The 16397-nt window shown below is 44.7% G+C and overlaps 1 protein-coding gene across 1 annotated transcript in view; it reads right to left on the minus strand.

The window, feature by feature from the left end:
• The window catches only part of LOC148130010 (SH2 domain-containing protein 6-like), a 29557-nt gene extending 13842 nt beyond the window's left edge, over positions 1-15715 (minus strand). The window contains exons 1-8 of the mRNA XM_087969802.1: positions 15649-15715; positions 13466-13491; positions 12539-12573; positions 10730-10746; positions 9713-9839; positions 8622-8683; positions 2725-2794; positions 1050-1169 (exon numbers count right to left, since the gene is read on the minus strand). Coding sequence (XP_087825928.1) covers positions 1050-1169; positions 2725-2794; positions 8622-8683; positions 9713-9839; positions 10730-10746; positions 12539-12573; positions 13466-13491; positions 15649-15651 — 460 coding nt within the window. The 5' untranslated portion in view covers positions 15652-15715. The remainder of the gene's footprint in view (positions 1-1049; positions 1170-2724; positions 2795-8621; positions 8684-9712; positions 9840-10729; positions 10747-12538; positions 12574-13465; positions 13492-15648) is intronic.
• Between the last annotated feature and the right edge of the window lie 682 nt (positions 15716-16397).

The following is a 16397-nucleotide window of genomic DNA, read 5'->3' on the forward strand; positions in this document are numbered from 1 at the left end:
TCTTGGACGAGAAGCGAAATGTCTTCAAAGAAAAAACAGAAAGTCCAGTTGCCTCTTGAAAAAAAAAAAAGCACCTTTGGGACCAAAAGAAGAACTTTCAGAGAGTTGACGTCCACCACTCTTGAAGCTGCCAAGATTGGACAGGCCTGCGCTAATAGAACCAGGGATGCTAAAATACCTTCTAATCTCTTGCATCTTCAACATAGGAATGTCCATCAAGGGTTCCAACAGACCCCAAATAAAATTTTTGGTGAATTAACCTCACCTTTAAATTACAAGAAAGATACATAACATTTAAAAAGATTCATAACATTTTAAAAAGTTGTTAAAATAGCAAACACCAGTTTTCTCTTCCAAATTTCTGGTAAGTTGTCAGCATTTATTGCAGTAAAACTCTTCAATTGTTGATGCAACTGGTTGGCTTAGTTCATTAAAAAAAATATAATATGTCCCAAGTCCTGGAAATTTCCAAAGGTGCCAATCATCAGGTAATATGCCTTCATATTACCAATCATCAGGTAATATGCCAGTTCGCACCTATTAGCTAGAACTGGTTGTTAACATTCTAAGCAGTTCAGAGAACCGGTTGTTAGAAGAAATTACTGGTCTAATCCTGTAAGGAAGGCAGGAAGGAAACATTCTGGTGTTGCTTACAGAAACTGACTCTCCGTTAACCCTTATTACATTCTTGGCAGGACTAGACTTCCTGTCTCAGGAACCTCTCTGGAGTTTTTCCCCCCTCCTTTGCTGGTCCTTTGCTTGTGTGGAGTGACCATTCAAAGTTACAATGGCACTGAAAAAAGTGACCCTTTTTCACACTTACGACTGTTGCAGCATCCCCACAGTCACGAGAGGCCAGGCGAGGAGAGGCGTGCCTCGGTGTGAGTGATATAGAGTTGGCCACGCCCAGCCAATCACATGACCACCAAGCCATGTCCACTCAGTCACATGACCACTAAGCCACACCCACCAACTAAGCCACGCCCACAGAACCGGTTGTTAAAAATTTTGAATCCCACCCCTGTATGCCTTGCTACAATTCTACCTACCGCTGTTTATGGCCACTTTTGCTTGATGGCCAGAGAAGCCCGAAGCAGGCAAGGACACCCGGCGAGCTGTGGGTGGGAGAGAAGGGGGCTGAGGAGCCTTCATCAATCCCTTTTTCAGTGCTGTAAAGAAAAATAATAATTATCCAATTTTCACAGTGTTAGGGACTCTTTAGCGGCTCAACAGAAGTGGAAGAAAGTGGAATTTATAACATACTAGCTTGATTACCCGTGCTTTGCTATGAAACTGTATGGCCGGGCTTAGTTTTGGGGGAGGAAAATAAGGGGAAAAAATTCTGCCTCTGCCTACCAGCATCCATCGGTATTCATCTGGCTAGCGTCCTGTCAGTGTGTGAGAGAGTTGAGGGCTGTTTGGAAACTGAAACAGTATTTGCTGTGTGAGCAAGGAGACAGCAAGGAGCCTGGGCGTGGCTTAGCTCAACTGTTCTGGACTAAAGCTGCTTGGTGCTCTGAAACTGAAACTGAAACTCCTCTGCTTGTGTTTTGCATTTGGGACAGATTTATTTCCAGGTGGGGAGGGGGAGTAGAACTCCTTAGTGTGTTAATAATAATATGCAAAATACGAACGCTCTGATGGTCATTTTGAAAAATCCTTTTTTAGTGAGCCCCTAGAAGCCAAGAGGAACATAAGTGCCAAATTTCAAGTTTGTAGGCTTTACGGTTCTGGAGATTTTGTGATGATGCATCAGGGGCATTTCGCTTTTATATATAGAGAGATTGAAATATATGTAGTGTGCTATCTTGTCCTTCTCTCACAATAATCCCTGCCATTTCCTTTCCCCCAGAAGTTACTTTCCCCGCCCTTCTTTAAGACGGCTGTCATCCTTTGAGTTGAGATGGAGTCGGTGAGACTGAACAGAGCTGTGCATTTGCCGGCCGGACGCCCTTCCTGACGCCTATGCAGAGTTCACAGCAGATATGTTTCTCTCTGCGCCACAGAGAGAGAAATATCTGTCACTGTCTAGGACTGAACTCTCAACCCTTCGAGTGGAGGGCAAGCATCTTCACCTCTCGGCCACCACGCTGCTCTCCCTCCAAATTTAATACTCTTATCAAAAAGCTAAATTTTACCCTGGCATCTGGAGTTTTGCTTCTCTGTTTTGATACTGATGGCTGGAGAATTTTGGGAGTTGAAGTCCACAACAGTGATCCCCAACCTTTTTTATGCCGCGGCCCAGTATCCCCAACCTTTTTTATGGCGCGGCCCGGTACCGACATCAGCTGGGCGCCGCCATCTTGTTTGATGAAAAGTGCTTCCGCTGAGCTTTCTACCCGGAAAAGCTCACCGGAAGCACTTTTTCATCAAAACAAGATGGCGGCGCCAGCAAACCAGCGCCCGGTAGGACTTGTTCCATGGACCGGTACCAGTCCGCGGACCGGTGGTTGGGGACCCCTGGTCCACAAGTCTTAAAGTTGCCAAGTCTGGAGACCCCTGGGTCAATATGATACTCAGAAGTTCCAACATGCCTACATAACTCAAGTAATGCCCAACAAACTTTCTACCCACCCCATTGTGTCTTTCCCTGGCCAAAAGAGAAGCAACAGTTAGAAATCCAGTTTAGGCCACCTTAAAAGATGCCAGTCCTTCCATCACAGTGTTGCCTCCCCCACAAGCCCCTCCCTCCAACAGCCCCTCCCCCCATTCCCTTCGTCTGACCTTCCTCAATGGCTTGGATGTTGATTGTTTCTTTCACACCACTATCTTCCGCTCCAGACTTTGGGAGCAACTGTAAGGCATAAGAGGAGAAGTTTGGTAAGACAAGCTAAAGAACTCTTCAAGACCTGTGGACTTCAACTCCCGGAGTTCCCCAGTCAGCCATGATGGGAGCTGGAACCCCACGGGTCTTAAAGTTGCCAAGGTTGGACAATCTTGGTTTTTTAAATGACGTGAATAGAAGCAAAAGCTGTCTGCGGTGGTTTGCATTTTGCCAATTTATTCTTTATTTGTTTATTTGATCTGTCAATCACTTACAAGATGATAGAGTATGAAGGAGTATGAATACAGGAAGGAGGTATGAATAAATGGGGACAATAGGACAGGGACGGTAAGGCACGATGGTGTGCTTATGCGCGCCCCTTACAGACTTAGGAAAGGGGTGAGGTCAGTAGATAGTTTGAGGTTAAAGGAGTGGGGGTTAGAGGATGTAATAACAGAGTCAGGTAGTGCATTCCAGGCATTGACCACCCTGTGGCTGAAGTCCTACTTTCTGCAATCAAGTTTGGAGCAGTTTATGTTGAGTTTGTATCTGTTGTGTGCTCTTGCATTGTTGCAGTTTAAGCGGAAGTAGTCATTGACTGATAGGACATTGTAGCAGATATTTTTGTGTACTACGCTAAAGTCCAACCGTAAGTGGCGTGGTTCAAGGTTGTCCAATGATCAAGCTTCTTTTAAAGAGAAGACCAAAAGAGCTTCACAATCTTGCATTCTGGCTTTTTAAAAAATTGTTGGCTTGAATAAGCAAAATATCAATAGAAAATACATTCATAGTTAATGCATTAGAATTTCAGTAACGATATCTGCGTTCAACCCACAAATCTCTCTGCTCCACTTGTAAGTAAAAGTAAAGGTTCCCCTCGCACATCCGTGCCAGTTGTTTCTTGCTCTAGGGGGTACAGCTCATCTCCGTTACAAAGCCGAAGAAGAGCCAGTGCTGTCTGAATAGTCTCCATGGTCATTGTTAGGAATGTAAGTCACCTAACAGCTACTTGGGTTGAACAATATATAAACCAGGATAGACATTTTAATACTGTCTCTTTAAGAGAATCCTAAAAGTGTAATTGGGTGTGGTTTCTCAAACGGCCATAAGATGGAGCCAGAAAGCTGGGTTGTCTTAGTCTTAGTCTCAGAAGAGAGTGTATCTCGGTGAGTCTCTGTTTCCTTCTGTTGGAGAGTATTGCCGTTCCTCCTATTGGCTGTTATTCCTGGATTTGATGTAAGTCTGATACTGAACTGTTTTTGACACTGGACTTTGTTATTGGATTATCCCTGGACTGAAAATTGACTGCCTTACCTGTGAATGACTTTGGACTGCTTATTTTGAACTTTGCTTAAACCTTTATTGAAAGTAAAAAAAACCTACATTTACTGTACAGTGTATCTGTGTGCTGTGTGTGCATTATTCAAACACTACTCTCAAATACGTCTCCCTGTATGCGCTCATTCTCCTAACGGGGAATTACCTCAACAGTCATGTGGCCAGCAGGATGCCAATAAGGCTCATGGAACTCTGTTACCTTCCCACCAAAGTGGTGTCAGAGTATATTCATGAACTGAAATAGAACTTAGTAACAAGGTCAGCCAATGAGAGCTGAATTGGGGGCTGAAACTTAAAAGAGAGAATCTGGGCATGGGTTATCAGAAAAAATAGTTTCAGAAAAAAACTATCCTGCAGTCTGCAACTCTTACACTGCAAAAACATATGGACTACACAACTCGATCAGGGCAAAGCAATAGATGCAATCTGCATAGACTTCTGTAAAGCCTTTGATTCAGTGGTACACGACAAACTACTCCTAAAACTAAAATCTTACGGTATCTCTGTACACCTGCATAACTGGATAGAGGCATTCCTGTCAAACAGACAACAAATTGTCAAAATTGGGAGCGTCCTATCAAATTCTGTACCTGTCAACAGTGGTGTCCCACAAGGCAGTGTTTTAGGACCAACTCTCTTCATACTCTACATAAATGACCTCTGTGATCATATCAAGAGAAACTGCGTTCTCTTTGCTGATGATGTAAAGCTATTCAACACCACAGACAATACTGCTACCCTTCAAAAACATCTTGATTATGTATCAGAATGGTCAATCAAATGGCAACTTCGAATCTCAACAAATAAATGCTCTGTCTTACATATTGGCAAAAAAAGATCAGAAAATAAAATACAAGCTAAATAGTCAAGACCTTGTTGAGGATCCAAACTTTGTCAAGGACCTTGGAATACTCATCTCAAATGATCTAAGTGCTAGAGCCCACTGTATCTACATAGCCAAAAAGGCATTAAGAGTTGTTAATCTAATCCTACATAACTTCTTCTCTGGTAATATCACACAACTAACTAGAGCATACAAAACTTTTGCTAGACCTATACTTGAATACAGTTCATCAGTCTGGAACCCATATCATGTATCTGATATTAACACAATTGAAAAAGTCCAGAAATATTTCACAAGAAGAGTTCTCTGCTCCTCTACTCATTGCAGAATACCTTATGCCATCAGACTTGAAACTCTCTAGACCTAGAAAATCTAGAACTACGCCGCTTCCGGTCCGATCTAAATATAGTATATAAAATCATACATTGCAATGTCCTACCTGTCAATGAACACTTCAGCTTCAACCATAACAATACAAGAGCACACAATAGATACAAACTCAAGGTTAATCGCACCAAACTTGATTGCAGGAAATACAACTTCAGCAACAGAGTGGTCAGTGTCTGGAATACTCTACCTGACTCTGTGGTTTCTTCCCCAAACCCCAAAAACTTTTACCTTAGACTCTCTACTATTGACTTCACCCCCTTCCTAAGAGGCCTATAGGGGGCGTGCATAAGCGCACCAATCATGCCTACCGTCCCTGTCCTATTGTTTCTTTTTATTTTTCTTATAAGTATCCATCTCATGTATTCAAAACTATGTTTATTCTTATACCTGTATCTTGTAAGTGATTGACAAATCAAATAAGTACTAAATACTAAATACTATCTCTGTTCTGTGCTCAGCTCTAAAGTGAAAGAGAAACTAAATTGCTTGTCTGCTGAAGTTGAATTGCTGTTAAGCTCTGAACCTGTCTGCTTCTATTTGAGTTTGCTCCATGTTGAAGAAATCTACAACTGGTAGATTTCAAAATTCACTTGTGTTTATAAAGAAGTTAAATGAAACCTCAGCCATCTGTGTTTACTTTTCTGGTGCTGAATTTATGCTGCAATACTCTGAACAAGTGGTCCCTATTGTTCTACTTGCATTTTTTACGTGCTTTCGAACTGCTCGGTTGGCAGAAGCTGGGACAAGGAATGGGAACTCATTCTGTCATGCCCCTGGTGGAGACTGACTCGGAGGAGGAGGAGGAACAGCCAACAGGGAGTGGTCTACTTGGGAGGAGAGGGCCATGATCCTCTTCATGGGTTGCAGGTGGGAGATTTGCATGAGAGTGTGGACCTGCGTGCCAACAAACGCTGGAGACAAATTAGTGTTTTATTCCTAAAGAAGGTTTATCTTGGTTGGAGTTCTTCCAACGGACTGTCTCTGATTATCTTCATGAAGCTGGCAATTATCTATCCTGGTCTGTTGAGGAACTTTATTCAGTGAAATTTGTTTTTGGTTTTTGCTTTGTTATTGGCTCTTTGAATTTGAACTGTGTTTCTTTCCTTTGAAATGTTATTTTGAAAATAGTTTACTGCTCCACTGTGAACAATTAAATAGTGAAGCCAAGTTGAAAGCATTAAAGGACTTTTAGTTGTGTTTTGGGTTTTATTATATTTCTGACATACTCTGGGTCATCACACACTCTGTTACACGGTGTTGGAGATTCGAACCGCCGACCTGCTGACCTTTCTGATCGACAAGCTCAGCGTCCTTAGCCACTGAGCCACCACATCCCTTTCTAACCTTGGTTATAACCTTCCCTCAATTGTTACCTTTGTGAATCTTGAAATCTGCGATGCGAAGGGAACTTACCGGTTGTCCTCAACTTATGACCGTTCATTTAGTGACCATTTGAAGTTACAGTGGCATGAAAAAAATCTTATGACCATTTTTCACACTTACGACCATTGCAGTATCCTCAGGATCATGAGATCAAAGTGCAGGTACTTGACAACTGGCATATACAGACAGTCCTCTAGTTATAACCACTTGTTTAGCGGCCATTCAGAGTTACCAGGGCACTGAAAAATGACTTGCCACCATTTTTCGGCCTTACGACCGTTATAGCATCCCCATGGTCACATGACCAAAATTCAGACGCTTGGCAACTGACTCGTATTTATGACAGTTGCAACGTCTCAGGCTCACGCGATCCCCTTTTGCGACCTTTGGACAAGCAAAGTCAACGGGGAAGCTGGATTCACTTAACAACAGCAGTGATCCACTCAACGACGGTGGCAAGAAAGAGCGTAAAATGGGGGCAAAGCAAAGTGTTTTGCATACCAGTGGAAATTTTGAGCTCAGTTCTGGTCATAAGCCAAGGACTATCCCTAATTATATGAAGAAGTTCGTGGTTTCAGTCCCAGGAGAAAGTGGAATCCTTGGCTGGTATAATGCAAAGATGAAAAGCAGACTTTTGGGGGACCCCGACAAAATTATTCAGCGCAAGGTTATAGGATTCAGCCCTTTGGTTTCACGCTTGAAAAACATGGTAGTTGAGTGAAGGATAATAACAATACATGAAGTATTAGTGCTACTTTATTAAGCCTTAGTAAGGCCACAGCTGGACTATACTGCATCCAGTTTTGGTCAACACATTACCAAAAAAGGTGTCGAGACTTTGGAAAAGGTTCAGAAAAGAGCAACTAAGAGGATCAAAGGCCTGGAGACCAACATGTGAAGAACAGTTGCAGGATTTGGGCTTGGCCAATCTAGAGAAAAGGGGTGAAATGATAGCAGTGTTCCAATACTTGAGGGGCTGCCACAAAGAGGAGGGGGGTCCAGGGGTTGGATTCTACCTGTTCGGACCGGTTCTATAGAACCGGTTGTTATGATTCTACCCAGTTCAGAGAACCGGCAAATTGTGCCACTGGCTGGCCCCACCACTCCCTTTCCCGCCCACTTACTCCTTACCTGGCATGCATGCCATCAAACTTGCCTGCTACGTTGCTATTTTTCCTTTTTTCCCCTCTGACCATCAGCTGTTCTGCTGTGCCGGGAGATTTAGATTAGCTAGAAAGCAGGAAATAGTTGGATTTCTTGCTTTCTAGCTAATCTAAAAGCAGAGCTGAACCTTCCTTAGGACTGAAGCTTCTATTTTTTCAGTGCAGACTCAGGTAGCAGATTGCAGATAGATCTCTGAGTGAACCTGTGATTCTGTGAGCAACTCAATCTGCCTGCCTGCTTTGCCTGATTTTGGGGTAAAAGTTGCTCTTTTTTTAAAATAAAATAATTAAATATGTACAATATTTACATACAAGCCACACCCAGCCAGTCATGTGACCACCAAGCCATACCCAGTCAGCAAGCCACGCCCAGCCAGTCACAGGACCACCAAGCCATACCCACAAATTAGGCCACGCCCACAGAACCTGTTGTTAAGAAATTTGAATCCCGCCCCTGAGGCGGCCAAATTATTCTCCAAAGCACCAGAAGACAAGACAAGGAACAATGGGTGGAAACTAACCAAGCAGAGAAGCAAGCTGGAATTAAGGAGAACATTCCTAATAGGACAATTAATCAGTGGAACAGAAGTTGTGGGTGCTCCATCACTGGAGACTTTTTAAGAAGAGACTGGACAGTCACTTTTCTGAAATGGTATAGGGGCTGGACTAGAAGACCTCCAAGGTCCCTTCCCGCTCTATTCTGATTCTGACCGTTTTCACAAACTCCGACAAGTCTTACCATGCAGGGCTTGGCTTTCAAACTGCCCAGCGGCACAGAGAACCGCCTCACGTTTGGACAATCTATGGGCAAAGAAATAATCGGAGACAACATTGGACATTTTGCTTTCCCTCGCTTTCTCATTTTTTGCTGCAGCGGCTTCTTCTTCTCCTCCTATCCCACCTTCTTCATCCACGAAACCTCTTTCTCTGGTCCGTACAAGTCCTCAATGGATTATTCAGTCCAACTTTGCTACATAGCAATTTATGTGTCTTAAATGAGAGATGTCGCCCTTTTTTCTGAAGGCATCTTTGACTTCAGATCTGGGCCGCCCAATAGCTGCAGCCAACAACAAGCCAACTTGTTTCCCAATTCCCCCCTTTTTGACAGACTTCGAAGCACCCAGGTTGCCCTGTCAAATACCAGTGATAAGATTTTCCATCAGGTGTCAGTGAGAACACCAGGAAAAGAGTTGTTCTACTTAACATATTGATCTCTTTTTTTTAAGAAAAGAACTTTCCCCAAATGTGCAAAAAATAGATTTATAGTCCATCTCTTGCAGGCATGTGACTGAGTTTTTGCCCTGGCACCTGTAACCGTTAACCCCAGAAAATGAATGAATGAAAGAAAGAAAGAAATAAAAAGAAAGAAAGAAGGAAAGAAAGAGGTAGGAAGAAGAAAGAAAGAAAGAAAGAAAAAGAAAGAAGGGGGTAGGAAGAAGAAGGAAAGAGAAAGAAAGAAAGAAAAAGAAAGAAGGAGAAAGAAAGAAAGAAAGAAAGAAAGAAAGAAAGAAAGAAAGAAAGAAAGAAAGAAAGAAAGAAAGAAAGAAAGAAAGAAAGAAAGAAAGAGGTAGTAAGAAGAAAGAAAGAAAAAGGAAAGAAAAAGAAAGGGGTAGGAAGAAGAAAGAAAGAAAGAAAAGAAGGAAGGAAGGAAGGAAGGAAGGGAGGAAGGAAGGAGAAAGAGAGAGAGGCTGAATGGTTTCCAAAATCTACCATGTCCCAAAGTATCTCTTGGATAGCATCACAATTTGGTCTGCCATAATCCAGAAATTAAGGTTAAACCCCATTATTATGATAATCCTTGCATGCTTCTCTCCTCTTTGCACACCTTACCAAGGTATATGCCCTGTTCAGACTCTTGTGGTTGGACTACAGACACTTTCTTCGTCGGTTCTTCTCGTGGGGGGGGTTCGTAAGTATACTGAGCTTCCTCCTCCCCTTCAGCAGTGCTTGGCTGAACCTAAAGGAACATCCCAAGAAAATTGCATGAGGTCCCAAAGAAGAGGAGGAGGAGGAGGAGGAGGAGGAGGAGGAGGAGGAGGAGGAGGAGGAGGAGGAGGAAGGAAGAAGAAGAAGAAGAAGAAGAAGAAGAAGAAGAAGAAGAAGAAGAAGAAGAAGAAGAAGAAGAAGAGGAGGAGGAGGAGGAGGAGGAGGAGGAGGAGGAGGAGGAGGAGGAGGAGGAGGAGGAGGAGGAGGAGAGGAGGAGGAGGAGAAAGGAAAGAAGAAGGAAGAAGGAGGAGGAGAAGAATAACAGGAAGAGGAAGAAGGAGGAGGAGGAAGAGGAGGAGGAGGAGGAGGAAGAAGAAGAAGAAGAAGAAGAAGAAGAAGAAGAAGAAGAAGAAGAAGAAGAAGAAGAAGAAGAAGAAGAAGAAGAAGAAGAAGAAGAAGAAGAAGAAGAAAGAGGAGGAGGAGGAAGAGGAAAAAGAAGAAGAGGAGGAGGAGGAGGAGGAAGAGGAAGAAAATGAAGAAGAGGAAGAGGAAGAAGAGATGTTGGAGAAAGTATGAAGTACAGCTAGTCCACAACCCCCACTGAGTCTAAAATTCCCATGATTAACCAAGGGCATTGTTGAGTAAGTTTCACCCCATTTTACAACCTTTTGGCCACAGTTGTTAAGCAAATCACTACAGCTGCTAAGTGAATCTGGCTTGCCCCACTGACTTTGGTTGTCAGAAGACAGCTAGGAAGGTGACACATGGCAATCCCATGATTGCAACCCTCATAAACGCCCGCCAGTTACCAAGCGCCCAAATTTTGATCCCGTGAACATGGAGATGCTGTAACAGTTATTAAGTGTGAAAAACGGTCACAGGTCTTGAGGAAACAGGTTCTGGGGAAATCCGTGTACTTACCGCCTCCCCCTGGATGTCTGAAACACACAACAAGAGTTTTAGGTCAACTGCATGCATTGCCTTAAACTTGAGCAACACAATGAGTCTTTTTCAGTCTTCATGCTTACAATGATTGTGGCTCCTCCCCTCCCTTGTTATGCTGGTTTATGTCTATCATAATGCTTGACGTGATACACCCAGATCTGAACAAGCACGCGGGCCACTCTGATCAGCTAGGAAAAATATACCTGGGCCTTTTATGTGTTAAACATTAGCAAGCAGGGGAACAAAACTAGCTTAGAAACAGAACAAATCTCAGGCAAAAACAGGGAAAGAAAGAGAAAGACGTGAACAAAGCCAACGATTTGCATTGTCTCTCTGTCAGAAAGCACAGATCTTTCCAGAACTACTGAAAACAAGTAATCAGCTTGGAAAATCCCAAATGGTGCAGCCTTTGCGTATTCCAGTTTTCAGGCCCAGCAAAGCAGCGGAAGAGAAAGACAGAAGTGAGAACACAAATGGATCTCTCTAAAGCCAGGCACGAAAGACCAGGTCTCCATGTTGAAGGTCCAATTAAACTGATTTACCAGCATCTGCTTGGAGTTAGAGAAGGAGCTGTGGAATTCAAGGGAGGTTGGACTTATTTTGTTTGTGACTATGTAGAGATTCTAGGCTGGAGCCTCTTTTAACTTCGTCCTCGGGTTCTGCCACGCCTACTACTACAATTAGGCACCATTTGAGAAATAATTTTGCTGGATAGGCATGATGGAATCAACAAACATTTCTGACTATCATTCCCCCAAATCTTAGGCCACAAAGGTTTTTTTCTCTCCATAAGGTAAAGGTAAAGATTCCCCTCGCTCCTATGTGCTAGTCGTTTCCAGCTCTAGGGGGCAGTTACAAAGCCGAAGACCCACGCTGTCCGAAGGCATCTCCGTGGTCATGTGGCTGGCATGACTAAACGCCTTCGAAGGCGCACGGAACGCTGTTCCCTTCCCACCAAAGGGGTCCCTATGTTTCTACTTGCACTTTTTTTTACATGCTTCCGAACTGCTTGGTTGGCAGAAGCTGGGACAAGTAACAGGAGCTCGCTCCGTTATGCGGCGCTAGGGATTCGAACCGCTGAACTGCCGACCTTTCTGATTGACAAGCTCAGCATCTTAGCCCCTGAGCCACCAGGTCTTGTTTTTGGCCTCCATAAAGTCCTCCTAATCTGGTGGTATTGTTAGGGATAACATTGTTTACCTAACTTAGTTTGAGTAAAATAATATATAAACTATGTTAGTGAGTTTAAGTGTATGTATCACTTTAAACTGTAAACCAAGTTTTTGGGTGCGGTTGTAAAATCACCATAAGAGGGAGCAAGAGAGTTCACTGTTTTTCCCTGGCTTATACTGGATTGCTGACAAATGATGGATTGATGGTGATAACTGCGTGTTTGCTGAGAGAAGAAAAGAAGTTTGATTTTTCTTCATATCTCTGACTGCAAAAGAGATATATCACTGGACTGATTGATTGTAAGTTTAATGAACTCTTTTTCGACACTGGACTTTGCAAACTGAATAACCCCCGGACTGACTGAACTTAGTGTATGACATATGGACTTTTTTGACTATGCTATAACTCTTGCTGGAATAAAAACTATTTAAGGTGCACAGTGTATCTGTCTTACTGAGTGTAAGCTACTACAACGTTTTGTCTCACATATCTGCCTGCCTGCTAGACTGCCGTTGCACGTTCTGCTAGGGTGTATATCCCTAACAGGTATCACTTAGAGAAATACTGCCATTTTTCTGAGGTCATTCCAATGTGAAGGAATCTACCACTTACCTGGTCTCTTTGGAGGTTCCGGTGGAAGTTCAGACCTTTAAGGACCACAAAGATGGTGAAGTCAGAGCCTTGCTTGATAGGTTCCTATTTCCTCCATTCATCGCTAAAAATAGCTTGCAACCTCATTCTCTTGCCAGGCCAAAGAAAACCTGACCCTTAACTTGGGTTATATTTTATGGGGTCAATGTATATCCGCAAGAGCAATATATATCGCAATATATATATATGCACAGGAAATGCGCAGCACCTCCTCCCCCCTTGCCCTTTTCGGTCTCCAATCTGAAGCCATGCTCAACTTGGCTTCCACCAGGTTTTTAGAACATTTCTGGAAACCTACACATAGACAGACTACAAAGAACACCTAGTTGGCAACCAACATCTTATTCTTTCACGCAGAAAGATTGTGGTTATGAAGCCTTCTTCTCACAGAATCCCGATTTGGAATTAAGGCACGTCCTGCCTCAGAAGGCAAAAAATCAGTGAATTAATTATGGTCTTGTAGCTGATAAAAGCGGTGGTGGCACAGCGGTTAGAATGCAGCATTGCGGTCTAATTCTATTGACTGCTGACTGCCTGGAGTTCCGCAGTTCGAATCTCACCAGGCTCAAGGTTGACTCAGCCTTCCATCCTTCCAAAGTTGGTCAAACGAGGACCCAGATTGTTGGGGGCAAGAGGCTGACTCTGTAAGCTGCTTAGAGAGGGCTGTAAAAGCAACATGAAGCAGTATATAAGTCTAAGTGCTGTTGCTATTTTGTACAAGACCTTCTAGGATACCTTGCTCTTTCGTCTTATCTCTTCTTAAGAGATAAGATCTCTTCTTAAGTGATAAGATCCCACCCTTAAATGCCCACCGCTTATTCCAGCTTATTCCAGTATATTTCTTGGTCTGACTTTGTGCCGTAAAATTCCATAGAGATTGTTACTCACGGAGCCTTACTCTTCCCAAATATATTCTGTAGAGAGAGAGAGAAATCAGAATGAAAATGCCATCAACAGCTTCCTCAATTTTTTGAGCTTTCCAGATCTCTCAATCACTAAAGGGGCCATATATCGAACTTTGGTAGCATTGACAACCTGGGGATAAGTGGAGCTAAATTCAAAAGTTCCCCAATGCTCTTTTGTACCCTTAGATGTTTCCAAATATGCAGAAGCATATGATAGTGTGCAAAGCAATGTTCCCCAATATTGGCGATCCGGCACAGGGAGGGAAGAGGGGGGGGGAAAGCAATGGTTTTGTGTGAGGGGAAGGTGTACATGTGCGTCCTGCTTCATTTGTGTGAGCCGCAGGCTTGTGTGCCTGCCATTCGCATGAGTAAGGCTGCAAGCACCGCAGCCCACAGTTCCTGTGAGTGGGGCTGTGTGTGCCCGCTAGCCCATCATTCACGCAGCTGTCAAGCCCGAAAATGGACATATGTGTAGAGCCATTTTATTTAGCCTTATTATATATTCCTTTTCCTTTCTTTCTCTTTGCTGGCCATGGTGCTCCCACATTCCTAAGGTGGGAGGAATGGAGATAGGGAGAGTTGTCTAGGCCAGGTGGTTCTCCTTCCCGTGGGAACAAAAGCTGACCCTGATGAGGCCTGGAGGTGGCGATTGATGACACCAGGCAACACGATTTACTTCTATTGGAGAATGTGACTTTTGGGGCTGTTTCTAACTTTCCATATTATGTGGTGTAATTCCATCACAACATAGATCAAGATCCATCCTCACATCAACAGGCAGTTAATGAGCTTAATCAGAGGGATCTTCCTCACAAGAAAGTCCTGGCTCTATTCCACAAATGTTTCCTCTTTTCCCTTAGGGCAGAGGTGTCGAACTCAACACCCAGGGGCCGGATCTCGCCTGCGGGGTGCTTAGACCTGGCCATGGGGCCCAGTGGTAGGATTCGATTTTTTTTTACTACCAGCTCTGTGGGCATGGCTTGATGGACATGGTGTGGCGTGGTGGGCGTGGCATGGGAAGGCTATACTGCAAAATCCCCCTTCCCTTCCCTCCCCACCCCACTAACCTGCTTTCCAGCTCCGTTCTCCTTTTGCAGAGCAACCAAAGGAGACCCAGCCGATCAGCTGGAACTCAATGGGAGGCAGAAAATAGATGGGGTTGGCGGGGCCAGTCAGAGGTGGCACTTGCCGGTTCTCCAAACTATTCAAAATTTCCGCTATTGGTTCTCCAGAACCGGTCAGAACCATCTGAATACCACCTCTGGTGGGGCCGCCCTGGATACAGCAAAGGACCAGACTGTGGTGCCTCTGCCAGCAAAAACGGAGCTTTGGAGAACCGCGAGCAACTCTCCCGAGCTCAGTTTTCAAGAGCAGAGGGTTGCAGGAGGCCATTGCAGCTGAAAACGGAGTTTGGCAGCTTGTTTTCTCTGGCAGGGCACTTCAGGCCAGCACAGGCGCCCATGACACAAGTGATATCGAGCTGGCCACAACCACCAAGCCATGCCCACCAAGCCTGCCTGCCTGCCTGCCTGCCTGCCTGCCTGCCTGCCTTCCTTCCTTCCTTCCTTCCTTCCTTCCTTCCTTCCTTCCTTCCTTCCTTCCTTCCTTCCTTCCTTCCTTCCCTCCTTCCTTCCTTCTCCCTCCTTCCCTCCCTCCTTTCTTCCTTCTCCCTTCCTCCCTTCCTTCTCCCTCTCTCTCCTCCCTCCCTCCCTTCCTCCTCCCTCCCTCCTTCCTTCCTTCTCCGTCCCTCCCTCATTTCCTTCCTTCTTCCTCTCTCCTTCCTTCCCCCCGTCCCTCCCTCCCTCCCTCCTTCCTTCCTTCCTTCCTTCTCCCTCTCTCCCTCCCTCCCTCCCTCCTCCTCCCTCCTCCTTCCTTCCTTCTCCATACCTCCCTCCTCCTTTCCTTCCTTCTTCCTCACTCCTTCCTTCCTTCCCCCGTCCCTCCCTTCCTCCTTCCTTCCTTCCTTCCTTCCTTCCTTCCTTCCTTCCTTGGCCATGCCCCCCTTCCTCCACCCTGGCCATGCCCCCTCCCCACAGCCCCCCAAAGTCAAGCACAACCCTGATGTGGCCCCGAATGAAGTCGAGTTTGACACCCCTGCCTTAGGAGTTACTCCCCATCCATCAGTTTCAACCCTTCCCCCAGAAAAAAACACCCAGCATCTCTTACCATGATGAAGCCAGGCAGGTCCTCCGTGCCCGGTTGAATCTCCAGCACTACAGAGAGAGAGAGGGAGGGAGAGGGAGGGACTGTGCTTGGCCATTTGCATAGGTGTGCTGGCAGGTATCGAGAGGGAAGGTGGGGAAGGGATATGGTTTTAGCTAATGGTAGGGCAGGTAGCAGGGCTGGGTTGTCTCAAAGGTGTGTGTTTTTTTTTTCCAAAAGGCAACTGGACTTTCTGTTGTCCCTTGAAGAGGTTTTGCTTCTCATCCCAGAAGCTTCATCGGTTCTGGCAGAATGGTATGGGAGGTGGAAGGCTTAGTTTCTGACAGGATGGATTCTCCCTCCCCTCCCTCCTGACTGGATTAAACCTCCCCCACCCGGCCTCCTGCCCAAGACGATGAAGCTCACTTAACTGCCTCACTCAATGGCAGAAATTTTGGGCTCAATTCTGGTTGCATGGCGAGAGCGACCTGTATAACTTAAAAAAAAGGGAGGCTGCCGGAGATGGTTTCAATTGGCCTGAATGCTGCACGCAGTTTTTTGTGTGTGTTTATCCCCATTTTCTTTCTCGGTTCTCATCAACCTACCCCTCCAGGCACTTCCTCATCCACAGGTTTGTCAGTTGTAAACTATGCAAATGGACTTCAGACATGGGTGTAGGTTGGGGTCAAATGATTACACAGGAACTGACTTCTCTTCAAGGAAGTAAGGATTAGATTAGCATAATAGGATAGGAGAGAAGAGAAATAGAAATA

The sequence above is a fragment of the Notechis scutatus genome, chromosome 7 (genome assembly GCF_049901735.1).
Source record: "Notechis scutatus isolate UNSWTSFEM ecotype Mainland chromosome 7, rNotScu1.2, whole genome shotgun sequence".
Classification (NCBI taxonomy): Eukaryota; Metazoa; Chordata; class Lepidosauria; order Squamata; family Elapidae; genus Notechis; species Notechis scutatus.